At 37.8% G+C, this 16,868-nt stretch overlaps 3 protein-coding genes across 5 annotated transcripts in view; 2 read left to right on the forward strand and 1 right to left on the reverse strand.

Annotated features, from left to right (window-relative positions):
• sud1 (Prolyl 3-hydroxylase sud1) overlaps positions 1-6,314 on the forward strand; it is a 58,427-nt gene extending 52,113 nt beyond the window's left edge. For all 3 annotated transcript variants that reach the window (XM_071665514.1, XM_071665513.1, XM_071665512.1), the window contains exon 11: positions 1,987-6,314. In XM_071665514.1, coding sequence (XP_071521615.1) covers positions 1,987-2,139 — 153 coding nt within the window. In that variant the 3' untranslated portion in view covers positions 2,140-6,314. The remainder of the gene's footprint in view (positions 1-1,986) is intronic.
• Positions 6,315-7,374: 1,060 nt separating this feature from the next.
• LOC139750781 (uncharacterized) lies at positions 7,375-15,805 on the reverse strand. The gene is made up of 3 exons (XM_071665515.1): positions 15,555-15,805; positions 13,888-14,018; positions 7,375-12,025 (listed from the first exon to the last, which is right to left on the reverse strand). The coding sequence occupies exons 1-3, from the start codon at positions 15,578-15,580 to the stop codon at positions 11,613-11,615; spliced, it is 570 nt and encodes a 189-aa protein (XP_071521616.1). The 5' UTR covers positions 15,581-15,805; the 3' UTR covers positions 7,375-11,612.
• Positions 15,806-16,033: 228 nt separating this feature from the next.
• Art4 (arginine methyltransferase 4) overlaps positions 16,034-16,868 on the forward strand; it is a 179,288-nt gene continuing 178,453 nt past the window's right edge. The window contains exon 1 of the mRNA XM_071665516.1: positions 16,034-16,220. Within this exon, the coding sequence (XP_071521617.1) occupies positions 16,082-16,220 (139 nt within the window). The 5' untranslated portion in view covers positions 16,034-16,081. The remainder of the gene's footprint in view (positions 16,221-16,868) is intronic.

A 16,868-nucleotide genomic window follows, 5' to 3' on the forward strand; every position in this document is an offset into this window, starting at 1 on the left:
AGTTTTCACTTTGTCTTTCCGTGATTAGGTTAGTGATGATGTTGTATAGAGTTCAGATTTGTTCACTAATTACAGTTGATGGCGAGTGATTTTGTCTGAGCTCGTTAACTTATTCTGTAAGGTGTGTAATTTATTGGGAGAAGTTTGGGTTTTTTTTTTCAATGTTTTATATGTGCTTTTTGCTGGCTTGAGTAGATATAATGATGAGTGAGATGGTATGATTTAGGGATAGAAAATCATCTGTACATACATGTAACACTACAAACATTGTTTCAGCTTATCTTAAGACCTTTCATGCCTCTTACTCTCTACATAGAAATTCACATAACTTCACTGCACTTTATGACTTGTGGTCCTGCTCAGTGATTGTAGCCATTATTCTGAGGATAGCAAGGGCCCTATAGAAGAAAGGGGATCCTGAGGCAGAATGGCATATAACACCCCAACCTTATACAGGTACCCATTTATTGAGAAGCCTTGATGGAAGGATGAACAGCTGGTATGGCTTTGAATTGACTTCTATGTCCAGAACTTACATCCTGATAGGTCTACAAGTGAATCTTAGTCAGAAGTGCAAACCTCTATACCATGAAAACTCAAAAATGCTGTTGAGATTTCATAATGAAATTACTACATATGTAAGAATAACTGAGGGTATGAATGAGTAGTTGGAAATAAATGTAGAAGTTCCTCAGGGTTGTGTAATGCTACATTGCATCATTTAATGCTTTTATAGATGGAGGATTTTGAGATGAGGACAGACTAGGGCAGTTGTGGTGAGCTACTTATCATTGGAAAAACATTGAAATTTGCCACAGTTTTTTTATACAGATGACACTGTAATGTTAGTTTAATCAGGGGAATTCTTGGATGGAATTATGAACCAGGTGAATTATGTATGGAGGAAGAGGATTGTAAGAGTGAATGCATATAAAAGACACTTGTTTTTGAATAGGAAGTGATGTCAAGTTGTAAGACCAATTTGCATGGTAAAAAGCTGGATGTTGTTGATGAGTGGCTAGTGGCCCACTAAGGATGAGGCACAAAAGGCTGTGACACTGGAGTTCACCTGTTATGGAAACTTTTGCCAGGGACACCCCCTTGGATGAGTTCCCAAAGGGAACTGGCATCAGAAATATAGATGGATAGAAGTTTGAAAGGTATGGTAATGGAAAAGCTGAAGTTGAAAGTAGTCATGCAAAGAAGAAAAATTGAGGTTGCACTGAAAGTTCTGGTAAATGGAAAAAAGACTTAAATAATGGGTGTACAAAAAGCTTGCATGTAGGAGTATTTACCCCAGCACTAACATACGATTGTGAAACCCAAGTGTACATAGGTTAAGTTAGGTCAAATATAAGAGCAGTAGGGATGGATAATTTGTAAATAATTGTAATTAGGGGGATAGGTAGGATGAAGAATGAGAATGTGAGGTTATATAGGATGCATGACTGAAACTCTTTGAAGATAGTATAGTCATGTACAGCATGTGGTAGGTGATTGGCTGTAGTACAGTAGATGAGACAAGGATGACTGGAAGTTTACAGAAGAGTTTAATGGATATACAGAATAGATTAGGGCTAGGGATATTTCAGATGGATATGATAAAGGAATTATTGTTGGTTGAAGGTATTGACAGTTCAACATACTGTGTAAAGTGAAAGAGTAAGAAGTGAGAAAGGCATGTTCAACACACTGGGCACAGGTTGGAATGTTTGTGATTGATGTTGAATTAGGAATGGAGTAATACTTTAGTTAAACTTGATAATGTGATGGAATAAAGCTGTTTTCTGCAGTATATGTTTAACATGAACTCGTTTACTTTTTCTCTCAGATTTTGTAAGACTGATGTAACACTAATTATAGCCACAGTATTTTCTTTATTTGTGGTATTGATTTGATATAGAATAGAGGTCATGTAGTGTGGTTACAAGTCAATATGAATCTATATTTCTTTACAAAAGATAACAAGCTATCCTCTCCCGCCAGCTGTTGACTGTGGTGCCTCGACCCAACCGGTTTGCTCTAGTTTACAGAGATGCTGAGACACTAAGATTCACCAAGCATATCAATGCTAGTGTGTCTGACCTGGGAAACGAAGACAGCTGTTACAATGATTTTGCATGTGTTTATTATGAATAATATGTTTCAGTTTAGGTTTAATGACAGTGCTGTGTTACTGAAATTGGTTATATCTCATGTTGGAATACTGTAGCCATTTGTAATAAGTATGCAATTGATTTGGCTGTACAGATAATTTCCTTTGTGTTGTGAAGTCTCATGTTCTAATTCATTCTTGTGTAGTCTATATTGAAAAATATTTAGAAGTAAATGTTTCAAAAGTCATCAGGGATCTCATATTTCGATTCCTATTTATTCAGACTTGATCATAGTAGAAATGAAATTCAGTTGCCATTTTGTACTATAAAATAACAAGTGAAAGTCTTGTTTTTGTTGAAACTGTGTTAGTGTTTTAAAGGGCATTTTTTTGAGGATGCTGTTCTCAGCACAATAATCTATAGTAGGAGATTTGAAGTTTTGCTTCATTTGTTAAAACATAGTTATAAGAAAATCACTAATCTCTGGAGTATTTGTCCAGGGAGTTTAGTGTAAATTATGTATCAAAAATTTTTATACTGTAACAGTTTGACCAGTCAAATTATGATAGTTGTATGAAGTTTTATGTGAATGAGGCTAGTTTAGTCTGAACATTTTTAGTTTGAGATATTGTTGTCAAGAAGAATATAACAATAAACTTTTGCTCTGTATGTAATGACCTATTTTCAAGCATTCAGATGCATAGTCCATATTGTCTGTGTAGAAATTGGTATCTTGAGGATTGCCCATTGTGGTACATCCTTCCCTTGAATAGGTAAGCTGTGGAATTCTCTTCAACCTTCATCTTTTCCTCTTCCTATAACCTTTCTGCCTTTAAAGGATAGATATACAAACACTTGCAGAGCTTTTTTTATTTCTTTAACCTAAGATGGCTTCTGATTGGAACATGTTTTGCCTGTGCCATGTCAGTCAGTTTAATGATAATTTTATCCTAGTCCAGAAGACCCTTCTGTCTTCATGAGGCTTCTGAAGCACTCAAGAAGCTGGCCATGTTTACTGGGTGGGACCATATGTCATACATAGTGGTGTTGTTATATGTGCCTCTGCATGAGGAGAGTACTGTGCAGTTTAGTTTTACGTGTTTGGTGTGGTGAGGTTTAAGTCTGAGTTTAAGAAAAGTATGAAGAAAAAATATAAGTTTGAGGACAATGTGGTCTGAGGTGGTTTGATTGAGTAAGTAATAAAATGATAAGAGAGGTGGTAATAAAAAAGATGTAGCTGAGAGAGCAGAAGAGGGTACGTTGAAATGATTTAGACAAATGGCAAGAATGAGTGAGGAAAGGTTGACAAAAGAGGATACATGTGTCAGAGGTGGAGGGAATAAGAAGCGGGAGACCAAATTGGAGGTGGAATGATGGAGTGAAAAAGATTTTGAGCAGTCGGGGCCTGAATATGCAGAAGGGTGAAAGGCATGCATGGAATTCAGTGAATTGGAACGATGTGGTATACTAGGGTAGACATGCCATCAATGGACTGAACCAGGGCATGTGAAGTGTCTAGGGTAAACCATGGAAAGGTTTGTCAGGTTTGGATATAGATAGGGAGCTGTGGATTTGATGCATTACCCATGACAGGTAGAGACTGAGTGTGAGTGGATGTGACCCTTTTTTGTCTGTTTCCAGGCGCTACTTTGCTGACGCTGAGGGTTTGGAGGCTGTTTCCTGTGGGTGAGTTGGCATCAAGAATGGACGAAGGCAAGTAAATAAGAATATGTACATGTGTATATATGTATGTGTATGTGCGTGTATTTGTATATATGTGTGTATATGAGTGGATGGGTCTTTCTTTGTCTGTTGCCGGGCGTTACCTCACTGACACGAGAAACGGCAATCAAGTATAATAAAAATAATAATTTTTTTTCATACACATTTGCCACTTCCTGCATCAGCGAGGTAGCGCCAAGAACACAGGACTTAGCCTTAGCGGGGAAAATCCTCACTTGCCCCCACCACCACCACTTCTTTTGGAAAAGTAAAAACTGGAGGGGAGGATTTCCAGCCCCCTGCTTCCAACCCTTTTAGCCACCTTCTATGACACACGGAATACGTGGGAAGTATTCTTTCTCCCCTATCCCAGGGATAATATATGTAATATGTATACTTGATTGCTGTTTTCCGTGTTAGTAAGGCAGCACTAGGAACAGATGAAGAAATGCTACATCCATTCTCCAGCTATCATGTGTAATGCACCAAAACTACAGTTCCCTATCTGCAACCAAGCCTCACAGACACTTCCATTGTTTACCACCAGACACTTCACATGCCTAGGTTTTCAGTCCATTGACAGCATGTCGACCCCTATACACAAATATTATTCCAATTCACCCTACCCTATGCATGCCTTTCACCCTCCTGCATATTCACTCTAAATCTTTTTCACTCCATCCTTCCATCTCCAATTTGGTCTCTCCCTTCTCCTTGTTCCCTCCACTCCTGACACATACACCTTCTTTGTCAACATCTCATTATTCATTCTCTCCATATGTCCAGACTATTTCAGCACATCTTTTGCTCTCTCAACCACACTCTTCTTGTTACCATGCATCCCTCTAACCCTGTTTTTACTCATTTGATCAAACCCCCCTCACACCACATGTTTTCCCCTAACATTTCTTTCCAAAACATCCACTCTCCACACAGCCTTATCTATAGCCCATGCCTCGCATCCATACAACATTGTTGGGACTATTATAATGTCAACACACCTATTTTTGCCCTTCCAGATAATGACCCTGTATTTCCACACATTCTTTAATGCTCCTAGAAAGTTTGCCCCATCACCTAACCCATGAGTCAATTCCACTTCCTTGGTTTCATTCGCTACCTTGTCCACTCCTAGGTATCTAAACACTTCACTTCTTCCCCAGTATCTCGTCAAATTCACACCCCAGTTAAGCTGTCCCTTTATCCTGCTAAACCTAATGCTTTTATTATTATATGCTTTCACACATTCTTCCAAACTAAATAATCAACTTTTGCAGGTTTTCACTCGAATGTGCCACCAGTGCTATGTCATCAGCAAACAAGCGACTTACTTCCTAGGCTTCCTCATCCCGTGCAGACTGCATACTTTCCCATCTCCTCAAGCTGCATACTTACCCGTCTCCTCAAGAGTCTTGCATTTACCACCTCCCCCACCCCAAATTAAACAGCTATTGTCACATCATACACCCTTGCTGCAGACCATCCTTCACTAGGAACCAATCACTATCCTCTCATTCTACCTTTGCACATACCTAACACCCTTGATAGTAACTTCACTGCTTCTAGCAGCTTTCCTCCCACCCCATATATTTTCTTAAGACCTACAAAGCATCTCTGTCAGTCCTTTTACTTGCTTTCTCCAGATCCACAAATGCCACATACAAATCCCTGTTTCTCTATATATTTTTCACACACATTCTTTAAAATGAATACTGACCCACACTGATGCTTGATTTGAATAAAAATCTGGGATGGCAAAAAGGGGTATGATTTAAGATTTAGTAATCCCAAAGATGTATGGATGCTAGGCATGGAATATAGATAAGGATGTGCAAAGGAGGGTGGATGTGCTGGAAATGAAATGTTAAAGGACAGTATGTGCTGTGAGGTGGTATAAACGAGTAAGTAAAAAAAGGGTAAGAGAGAGGTGTGGTAATAAGAAATGTTGAGAGATCTGAATTGATTGTGCAGAAATGGTTTACATAAATGGAGAGAATGAATAATGAGAGGTTGACAAAAAGGATATATCTGCCAGAGGTGGCTGGAACAAGGAGAATGGGTAGATCAGAAAGGAAGTAGAAGTGAAAATATTTTGAGTGCTCAGGGTCTGCCCATGTAGGAGAGTGAAAGGCTTGCACTGGATAGAGTGAATTGGAGTGATGTGGTATACAGGGAACAACATACTGTCAATGGACTGAACCAGGACATATGAAACAACTGGAGGAAACCACAGAAAAGTATCTGGGGCTTTGGTTTCGGTGCATCATGTGACATCTAGGGAATGGATGTGATCGAATGAGGCCTTTCTTCGTCTATTCTTGGCACTACCTCACTAATGTGGAAAATGGCAAAGTAGCATGAAAAATGCAAAGAATTTGTAGCCTTAGCTTTTCTGTAACTTGATAATGGATGAAGAAATCCAAAACATTGCATTAAACTGAGCTGTATTGGACTGTGCTTGGTGTTAGGTTTGTGGCATTAAAGATGGAAAACACATGAGATGTATTTCATTATCCCCAGGAAAAAAGGAGTTTTTAAAAAAAAAAATTTCACTTGGTATGTCATATTATGCTGTAAGGATGCTGAATAATTTGTTATTGGGTGTACAAGAGAAAGCAGTAGGACATCAACAGGAAAGTACAGGGCCTGAAAAAAAAAGGGCAAATGAAAGCTAGGGTGAGATAGTATAAGCAAACTGCAAGGTAGAGGAGAAAATTATTTTGAAGGAGGTTAATAATGGAAAAAAACAAATGGATAAATGGGAACATCAATGAAGGGGGCAGATGGAGGAGTAGGAACAGGCAGTGAAGGAGTGATGGTATACTTAGTAGAAGGATTGTTGAGTGTGTTTAAAGATAGGGTGGCAGATAAAGGATATTTGAATAGGAGAGTTATGCAAAGTGTGTAATGGAAAGTGGTTTGGTGAAAAGAGAATAGGCAATAGAAGCCTTGCTTAAGATGAAATGTGACAAGATGGCTAAAATAGATAGTACTGCAGTTGAATTTCTTAAAGAAGGGAGTGTGTTGATAAGTTAGGATCTTTGATGTATATATGGATCATGTGGACTGGCAGAGTGCATAAATAGTGCAATTGTATAAAGGTAATGTGAATGTCCAAACTACAGAGGTCCAAAAAGTTTCTTGTGAGTTATATGGGAGAGTTTCTAATGAGTTGTATGGGAGAGTGGTAATGGCGAAGGTGAAGACATGTACGAAGCATCTAAAGATTTTACTTACTGCTTTGGCAAAGGCATCTTGATACCACCCAGTCAGTGTGAGTAGAATTTGTTGATTTTCTCTCTAGTTTTATCCAATGTACAAGCCATCTTGATACCAGCCAGTCAGTGTGGGTAGAATTTGTTGATTTTCTCTCTAGTTTTTTCCAATGTGCAGTCCTTGGTAGTCATGGTTATCACGGGTTACAAGAAAAATATCCAAATGATTTCTAACCAAAGCACATTCAGCACAAAGGTTTTGGAAACATGTAACATAAGAATGTATGCATGCTTAAAATAGTTACTGTATCTCAGGATAACATTTGTCATTTAAGAGAGAATGGAGGCGAGTGGAAATTTTATTTCTAATTTGGTTTTACCTGTACACATCAACTTACAGAAAAGTAAGTAATTCACAAAAAAATAAAAATTAAGTCCTCTATTTGCCTTGAAATAAAATTTAGTCACATGAAACAATGACACTCCCTTTTCACAATCAGCATAATTGGGTCAGGGCTGGGGACCCTAGCTGTGCAAAATCAATTAACCCAAGAAAGGTACATGTATGTACCTGAATCACCCCCTGCATATGATAGATGGACTAAATATGACAAACTGCCAAATAGGCAAATTCACTTAACTGCTTACAATGACACCAGTTTTTTTTTTCTTAAACAATGTGTGCAAGAGGCAGTAACTGAAACAATTCTAGCCTTTAAAAATTCTGGCGATCTCTGAATACTATCAAACATTCTTGAAAATTAGATGGATTTGTATGCAGCATTTATGGATCTGGAGAAGACATAGGATAGGATTGATAGAAATGCTTTGTGGAAGGTCTCAAGAATATATGGTATGGGAGGTAAGCTGCTAGAAACAAGAGAAGCTTTTATCAAGGAAGTAAGGCATATGTATAAGAAGAAAGGAGAGTGACTGTTTCCCAGAGAAGGTCAGTCTGTGGCAGGGGTGTGTGATATTCCTATAGTCATTTAACTTGTTTATGGACAGGGTGGTTAGGGAGGTAAATGCAAGAGTTCTGGAGAGAGGTGCAAGTATGCAGTCTTTTGGGGATGAGCGGGCCTAAGAAGTGTTGTATGGTGATGATTCAGCACTGGTGGCTAATTCGAGTGAGAAACTGCAGAAGTTGGTGAATGAATATGAAGTGTGTGAAAGGAGAAAGTTGAAAGTAAATGTGAATAAGAGCAAGGTTTTTGGGTTCAGCAGGGTTGAGGAACAAGTTAGTTGGGATGTAAGTTTGAATGGAGAAAAATTGGAAGTGAAGTGGTATAGATATCTGGAAGTGGACTTGGCAGCGAATGGAACCATGGAAGTGGATGAGAGTCATAGGGTTGGAGAGGGGGTGAAGGTTCTGGGAGTGATGAAGAATGTATGGAAGGAGAGAACATCTCGGAGAGCAAAAATGGTTATGTTTGAAGGAATGGTGGTTCCAACATTATATGGTTCTGAGGCATGGGCTATGGAGAGGGTTGTGCGAAGGAGGGTGGATGTGTTGGAAATGAAACGTCTGAAGACAGTATGTGGTGTGAGGTGGTTTGATAGTAAGTAATGAAAGGGTAAGTGAGATGTGTGGTAATAAAAAGAGTGTGGCTGAGAGAGCAGAAGAGGGTTTGTTGAAATGGTTCAGACATATGGAACGAATGAGTGAGGAAAAGTTAACAAAGAGGATATATGTGTCAAGGATGGAAGGAACAAGAAGAAGCGGGAAGACCAAATCAGATGTGGAAGGATGGAGTAAAAAAGACTGAGCAATTGGGGCCTGAATATGCAGGAGGGTGAGAGGCATGCAAGGAATAGAGTGAATTGTAACCACATGGTATACCAAGGTTGATGTGCCGTTAGAGGACTGAACTTGCACATGTGAAATGTCTGGGTCAAACTACAGAAAGGTCTGTCATCTATAATGCATCAAAACTAGAGCTACCCTATCCATGGCCAACTCCCACAAACCTTTCTACGAGTTTCCATGACTGCTTCATATGCCCTCATGCAATCCACTGTCAGTAAGTGGTTTCCAGTATACCACAATACTCTAATTTTCCCTATCCCAAGCACACCTCACATTTCCTGAATGCTTAGGTTCTTATCACTCAAGAGTAACTTTCATTCCATCCCTCTGCCTTCTCAGTTTCCTCTTCCTCCTTGTTCTCTCCACTTCTGACTTGTATGCCCTTCAAGTGAGCCTCTCCCCACTTACCCTACCCACATGCCTATTCCATTTCTAGACACCCTCTTCAGCTCTCATACATACTCTTCTTCCTAACACACCTCACTTACCCTATCATTTCTTATTCAATCACCCTTCCTCAGTCCATAAATCCTCAAACATTTAATTTCCAACACATCCTCTTCCATATTTTCTTTATTTAGATACCTTGCTTCACAACCATACAACACCATCTGTACTACTATACCATCAAGATACCCAAACATAACCTCTCCTTCTACATACTTCAGTGCCCCTGGAGTCTTAGTATCCCCTCACCAATCCTATCTTCCTTCAGCTACCATGGTTCCATCCATTGCCATATCCACTCCCAGATATCTGAAACACTCCATTTCCTCCAAGTTTTCCTTATTCAAACTCACTCTCCAACCAACCTTTTACTCTACACTGCTAAACAACCCTACTTTTCTAACATTAACTCTCAAACTTTCTCCTTTCACACACTCTCCCACACTCAGCAACCAGCTTTAGCAATATCCCAATGTGGTTTGCCACTAGAGGTGTGTCATTAACATACAGCATCTGACACCCTCCAGTGTCCCTAACCCTATGGGAACAGGGGAGAAGGTATATAACCTACATATATCTTACATGGTGTAAAAGGTGACCTATCTATCTATAACTCTGATGCTTGTTCCTAACTGAACTCCCTAAAGGAGGTGGCCACAGAAATAGAGTCCATAAGCAGTGAACTCCACTGCCACTTCTTAGCCTTTAGTGCCTCACCCTTAACAGGCCACAGGCAATGGGCAACAAGAATGTAGTGTTTGCAGAGACCCCAACCTAATATTCCTACCTACTACTTCTATCTAATGCTCCTGCCTAAATGTTCCTACCTACTACTCATACCATTTGCCAAGAGGCACAGCTAGAGCAGTGCTCACTGCAGGAAAATCTATAGTCATAAAGAATGAGCCCTGTGAGTTAAGTGTTGTCAAAATGTTATGTATGACAAGGAGAGGCTGTATGGACAGAATGACATCAGGAATAGGGAAGTGATAATCCTACCCTCCTGTATTAACACTTTCTAAAAGTATGACGTTCACTTCCTAGCACTAACTTGCTAAGGCAGAAAACATGAACACAAAAAAAATAACTTATTCTTTAAACCTAATCGCCTCTCCTGCCTTAGCAAGGTAGCATCTACAACAATATTCATACAAATATCACCATGTGTCTGCAACAACAAAGCTTGCTTTTTAGATTTTCACACATTGTACCTCACCATAATCCTTTGCAAACTGCGTGTTTGTTCTGTCGTACCATCAAGAACAATAACAATTATTACAAATAGTACATATAGAGTTATTTAAATTTTTTCAATCTTAGCAATGCTGAACCAAAGAAGTGAAAGTATAAATCATTTCAAGTTTACAAAGAGGACTAGATATACCTTGACCATCTTTCTGTGTTTTAAGCAAATTAATGAAATATTTAAAAAACATACAAGTGACTAGAAAAGTTTACAATATCTCAGTGGTGACAAAAAAAATAAATGCTCCAGTCTTCACAAGGTGTATAATATCATGGAGTAAAACCTGACTAACAGATCATAATACAATAATCAGTCTTTTCAAACCGTATGACAACACTAAAGGACATGAAATAATTTTCCCATTTATCAACTGCTTACTGTAATATAAAAAAAATTCATAACATGTCTATTCAACTATGAGGTATTCAATAACTTTAGGCTAATATCAATGAATACAATTACATTTCAACCTATGGTTTAATCTATCAACATAATGTTTATGAGATCGTAGATCAGGCGAGTTTCATCATTTATTTGAAAAATGTCATGTAATTATTGCACATGCTGAGTCTTGCCCATAACTGATATTGCTTACTCTTAGAAATATTAACATACAATGACATAAGTAGAGCAGCTTTATATTTTAGTATGCATATTATTGGTAAGTTTCACTCCTCTGTTCAAAAATAATTTCACTGCATTTCACAGTCTTTTAATGTTTTCCATATTCACTAGCTCTACTTCCTGCTTTCCTAACTGCACTTTTTAATTGTTTACCTAATAACTGCTAATCCTTCCTCATTATTTTCATTCTTGTTTATGTGAAAACAAATAACAACCACCTAAACATGCACAATTTGTATTGTGGAGAAATTACAAACAAGAAACATACAAATTAGAATATTTTCAATACACTTCTGTACACATACAAATTAAAATATTTTCAATACACTTCTGTACACACAAATATTTTACAATTCAGATACACACATAAGGAAATTATGTTAAAAGTTTAGTCCACTGACAAACAGACACACAATAAAAAGATAATTTATCATTAATCCATTTTATAAAAACTTTCATCTTTCTTCAACATTATGGATATTTTGGTTACAACTAGGTATAAACTTTATACTTCTTGGTAACAACTCTGAACTAATCTTTTTCTTTCTAGCCTTTTTATACAACTCTGACTGCTCTGAACCTGTTACATGAGTATTTCTATTTGTAAGTTCTAGACCTGATTCATTCCACAATATAACTTTAGTTCTCTGCAAGTCAGTCTTTTTATCACTCTTTTTAGAAAACTCACATCCTTTCAAAGAAGAGTTCATGTTTTTAACTGGCAGACTATTCTTTGGCTTTGTGCTGGCATGGATATATAACCGTTTGTAAGTATTTTTTTCCCTTTCCTCCATTTCTCGCTTTCGTTTCCCATCTTCACTACGAGTCTTATCTTGTTTCTCTTTAACACGGTTGGCAGCCAATGCACCTGAAAGTTTAAAACAAATAAAAATCATAATTCTATGGTAATAGTTAATTCTAAATCACATGTTTAACTAAATTAGAATTCTGAGGAAATAGTTTTATATTTCAAATCATGTGTTTTACCCATCCACTACAGATGCTCTAAATATTTGGTGTGCCCAAAATGTACCATCCTATATTTTTTGTTGTTTTGTTTTACCACTTGAAAGCTTTTCCTGAACAAAAAATACATATTTTTTTATTTATTCTATTTTGCTTTGTCGCTGTCTCCCGCGTTAGCGAGGTAGCACAAGGAAACAGACGAAAGAATGGCCCAACCCACCCACATGCACATGTATATACATACACTTCCACACATGCACATATACATACCTATACATTTCAACATACACACATATATATATATACACAGACATATACATATATACACATGCCCATAATTCATACTTGCTGCCTTTATTCATTCCTGTCGCCACCCCTCCACACGAAATGACAACCCCCTCCCCCCGCACGCGCGTGAGGTAGCACTAGGAAAAGACAACAAATGCTACAATCGTTCACACTCACTCTCTAGCTGTCATGTATAATGCACCGAAACCACAGCTCCCTTTCCACATCCAGGCCCCACAAAACTTTCCATGGTTTACCCCAGACGCTTCACATGCCCTGGTTCAATCCATTGACAGTACGTCATCCCCGGTATACCACATCGTTCCAATTCACTCTATTCCTTGCATACCTTTCACCCTCCTGCATGTTCAGACCCTGATCGCTCAAAATCTTTTTCACTCCATCTTTCCACCTTCAATTTGGTCTCCCACTTCTCCTTGCTCCCTCCAACTCTGACACATATATCCTCTTTGTCAATCTTTCCTCACTCATTCTCTCCATGTGACCAAACCGTTTCTGCTCTCTCAACCATACGCTTTTTATTACCACACAGCTCTCTTACCCTTTCATTACTTACTCGATCAAACCACCTCACACCACATATTGTCCTCAAACACCTCATTTCCGAGACATCCGCCCTCCTCTGCATAACTTTATCTATAGCCCACGCCTCACAACCATATAGCATTGCTAGAACCACTATTCCTTCAAACATACCCATTTTTGCTTTCTGAGATAATGTTCTTGCCTTCCACACATTTTTCAACGCTCCCAGAACTTTTGCCCCCTTCCCCACCCTGTGACTCACTTCTGCTTCCATGGTTCCATTCATTGCCAAATCCACTCCCAGATATCTAAAACACTTCACTTCCTCCACTTTTTCTCCATTCCAGCAGGTATGATATTAGTCAAAGTCATGGCAAATTTCAAGACAGAGAGATTTGCAAATCTCATTATTATTACACCCTCTGGCACCAAGGGCTCCAAATCAGAGCACTTTTCTTAATGTTGGGTGTTTACATAAAGTCTCCTTAACAAAAAACAGTATTTTAATTATCATATGTAGTCTGTTTTAAATACTCATCTGGGGCTAAAACATACTTGGGAAGAAACAAGACACTGGAAGTCTACAGTTGTCAGCTCAGATAGGTGGATAAGATTCTGGATGGAGAAGCTGCTATTATAGTACAGTGTGATAAGAGGAAATGAAAAATGTGCAAGACTTCTAAAGCGAATCATGCTTACAAAATATCTGATTTGTCTGTATATGTAAAGAACTAGGATCCTTAGATAAGGCCCGATTAACTCGCCATCTGAACCTGCAACTTATATCATATTACTCAATACAAATTTTACAAAGTCCAAAAGTAAATATTTCAGTCTCTTTTCCTGAGATGTGAAATCTTTAAAACACTTTTGGTGATAATCAACTGATAATAACATTGTAATGCACACCCATGCTAGTTACAAACACACCAAGTAGAGTATTCTGTAGAAAAGTCTTGTTTGTAGAAGGCAGTTTGCATTTGAGCCAACCAGATGGACCTGAAATTTCAGCTCTCTGTGCACCTCTCTTGGCTTCCTTCAGTATTGCCTGCTCAGCCAACCTGAAAAGGGCATCTTTGTTAAGAGGAATATCAAAATATCAAATAGTTCTGCCTTTATATCACATATACAACTGATATTTCTGATGAAATACTAAAATAAAAATCCAAAATATCAGTAAGAAGTTACGATAATGTACAGTGTACATATGGTTAAGGAAACCTTGGTTCATGTTAGAAAAAAAGGTCAAACATGCAAAATCATGATAAATAAACTGTTTTCAATAAGTGCTTTAGTGTAAACTTTATCAGATACTCTTTAACATTCCTTTTACATCTTGTTCATTTACTCATTTACTTTTCCATTAGGACTCCAAACCTCATATTCTGCTGAGCTATCACTTTTCAAATAACCAACCTGAGTTGGTTTAAGCTGTGTCTGTGTGATTGAAGGTAGAAGAGAGTAAAAGTAAAGTAATGGTATTTGGATGGAAACAGAGTGAAAGTAGAGATTTTGCAATACCCTATAGAGTGAGAGAAGAAAGTGTATCAAACTGAGAGAGAGAGAGAGAGAGAGAGAGAGAGAGAGAGAGAGAGAGATTGGAATAGGTGACAGAATCTAAGCATCTGGGAGCTATCTTGGCTAAGTTTGGTGATGTGTAAAAAGATACAAGGGAGAGAGCAGTATAGGGAATAATGAAGGGTAAAGGGGTAAGTATGGGAGTGAAGCAAGGATTAGCAGAAAGCAGTCCTCCCGACCCTGACTTCTGCAGCTGAAACATGGACATGGAATGAGTCAGAGGTTATGAATTTAGACTGTGAAAATTTGAGAGGAACATGAAGCACAAGTAGATGAAGAGAGAATTGAGGGGGTTTATGAGAGATCTGGTATGGCAGGGATTGCAAATGAGGAATGGTTGAGTGGGTGAAACAAAATACTCAGAAGTGGTTTTGGCAAATGGAAAGTACCATTGTAGGATTAGAGGGGTTGGTGTGAGAGGAGGACTACTTGTGACATGAGAAAATACAGTGGAAGGGTACTGAAGGTAGAGAAATGAAGAAGACTAAGGAATTGTATATGCAAAGAAGATTCTTGTGCTCTGGCCATCCTCTTGATGGGAGCTCCCAGAGGGAACATGTATTATTATTATAATATATATATTATAAATAAATATTATATAATTCCTTTTTATTATACTTAATTACTGTCTCCTGCGTTTGCGAGGTAGCACAAGGAAACACGAAAGAATGGCTCAACTCACCCATATACACATGTATAAACACCCACACACGCACATTTCAATGCATACGTACATATACATACACAGATATATACATATATACACAAGTACATATTCCTACTCTCTGCCTTCATCCATTCCCGTTGCCACCCCACCACATCTTTAACAAAAAAAAAAAAAAAATAGAAAAGCACACTAAAAGCTACTTAAGCTGAAATATTACCACTGTAGTCAATTACATCTATAGGAACCTTAAACTTTTACCTGAGTGCCTTCCTTAACCATCAATGAATGCAGCCCCAATAAGCTGGTTCAGCATTTACAAGTAAAACAAAACCTTGTGAATTCTTTTAATTACCTTGACAATTCATCGTCTGTTAGCATTGTTTATAGATTAAGAAGCAGCGTGAATATATTTTTTTCTGGGAGTATACACTACACTCTCATAAGGATCTAACTTCAAAAATCTATGAGGTTTTCTTCCGGGTATATATATATATGCAGTTTTACTGAACACCAGCCCTAACTTGCTTGCCATACACAGAGTAAGCGTTGGATTATTTTGACTGCACTGTAAACACTATTAGCCAACTCTACTGGGATTTAAGGTAATAAGCTCACACACTAGCTCTGGATATTGCATTGTGTCTTTGTATGTTTTGAAGCATGAATCCGAACGAGGCTACAATATATACATTTTTCGTATTAAAATGGATTACCATTTTGTATAAAGAATGGTGTACTTGCTTAATAAAATAATATTCTGAAACTACATCAGACCAAATATGGCTATATCTAATGAAAGACTTATCGTAGACGGTAGCATGAAATCATATGTGTGAAGGTTTCGTAGATAAATGTATTACCTTAGAAGTTCAAGGAAAAATGGCGTCAGGTCGGATGTTTGAGAAGGTCACAGTGTATATTTGGCACGAGGACGGTAACCGAACAAATAAATTTGGGGAATCTGTTACTATAAAGCTTGAATATGATCCCCATGGACTATCCTGCAAAATTAAACGAGGTAAATTTTTAGATTTGTGTCCATTAAAGGGAACTCAATTTTAAGTATCTTTCTGTTGGGGAAATGCTACCACAATAATGCATGGGTAAACTGATTTTCGGTGCGACAGTTAAAGAATTCATCATTCATATTAACTGTGAGATGTGATAATCAATTAGGGGGATACTCAGATGTTGTAGATACATGTAGTGATATGTTTTCACTTAGAGTATTTCAAACATCTCTGGGTGGATCAATATGTTTATTTAATGTTATTCTGGAGTATTACCTCCATTTCTGTTAGTATCAAATATATGTACAGTGGCTGTTCTGTGATGTGGTAAAGTTATTATTTAGGGGCACCACAAAAGTAACTCATGGATCTGGACGAAGTGTATATTTAATGAACTTATACTTAGTGGAAGTGATTTTGATCGAGGGAGCTTGATTTGAAACGTTACTTATTATTGTAAGAAAATATTGATATTAGGAAGGGTTTTTATGATCAGGGAAAATAAGGATGGAAGTAAGCACATTTTTTAGAGTAGCATTTATAAGGTAAATTTAGATTATGGAAGTGAGTGAGGTTTTCATAGGTTTTGTTGATTCCTGGAAGTGTGTTCTGCATTTTACATGAATATTATATTATCATGAATGTCACATTGATAA

Source organism: Panulirus ornatus, chromosome 10, assembly GCF_036320965.1.
Source record: "Panulirus ornatus isolate Po-2019 chromosome 10, ASM3632096v1, whole genome shotgun sequence".
Taxonomy (NCBI): Eukaryota; Metazoa; Arthropoda; class Malacostraca; order Decapoda; family Palinuridae; genus Panulirus; species Panulirus ornatus.

What these genes read in the sequence shown, in the direction of transcription:
- LOC139750781 (XM_071665515.1), bottom strand. Translation starts at nt 15,580, where the DNA reads ATGCTAACAGACGATGAATTGTCAAG. An exon ending in ACAGACGATGAATTGTCAAG is followed by an intron (nt 14,019 to 15,554) that starts GTAATTAAAAGA and finishes TGCCCTTTTCAG; the next exon opens with GTTGGCTGAGCAGGCAATAC. An exon ending in TCTACAGAATACTCTACTTG is followed by an intron (nt 12,026 to 13,887) that starts GTGTGTTTGTAA and finishes TTAAACTTTCAG; the next exon opens with GTGCATTGGCTGCCAACCGT.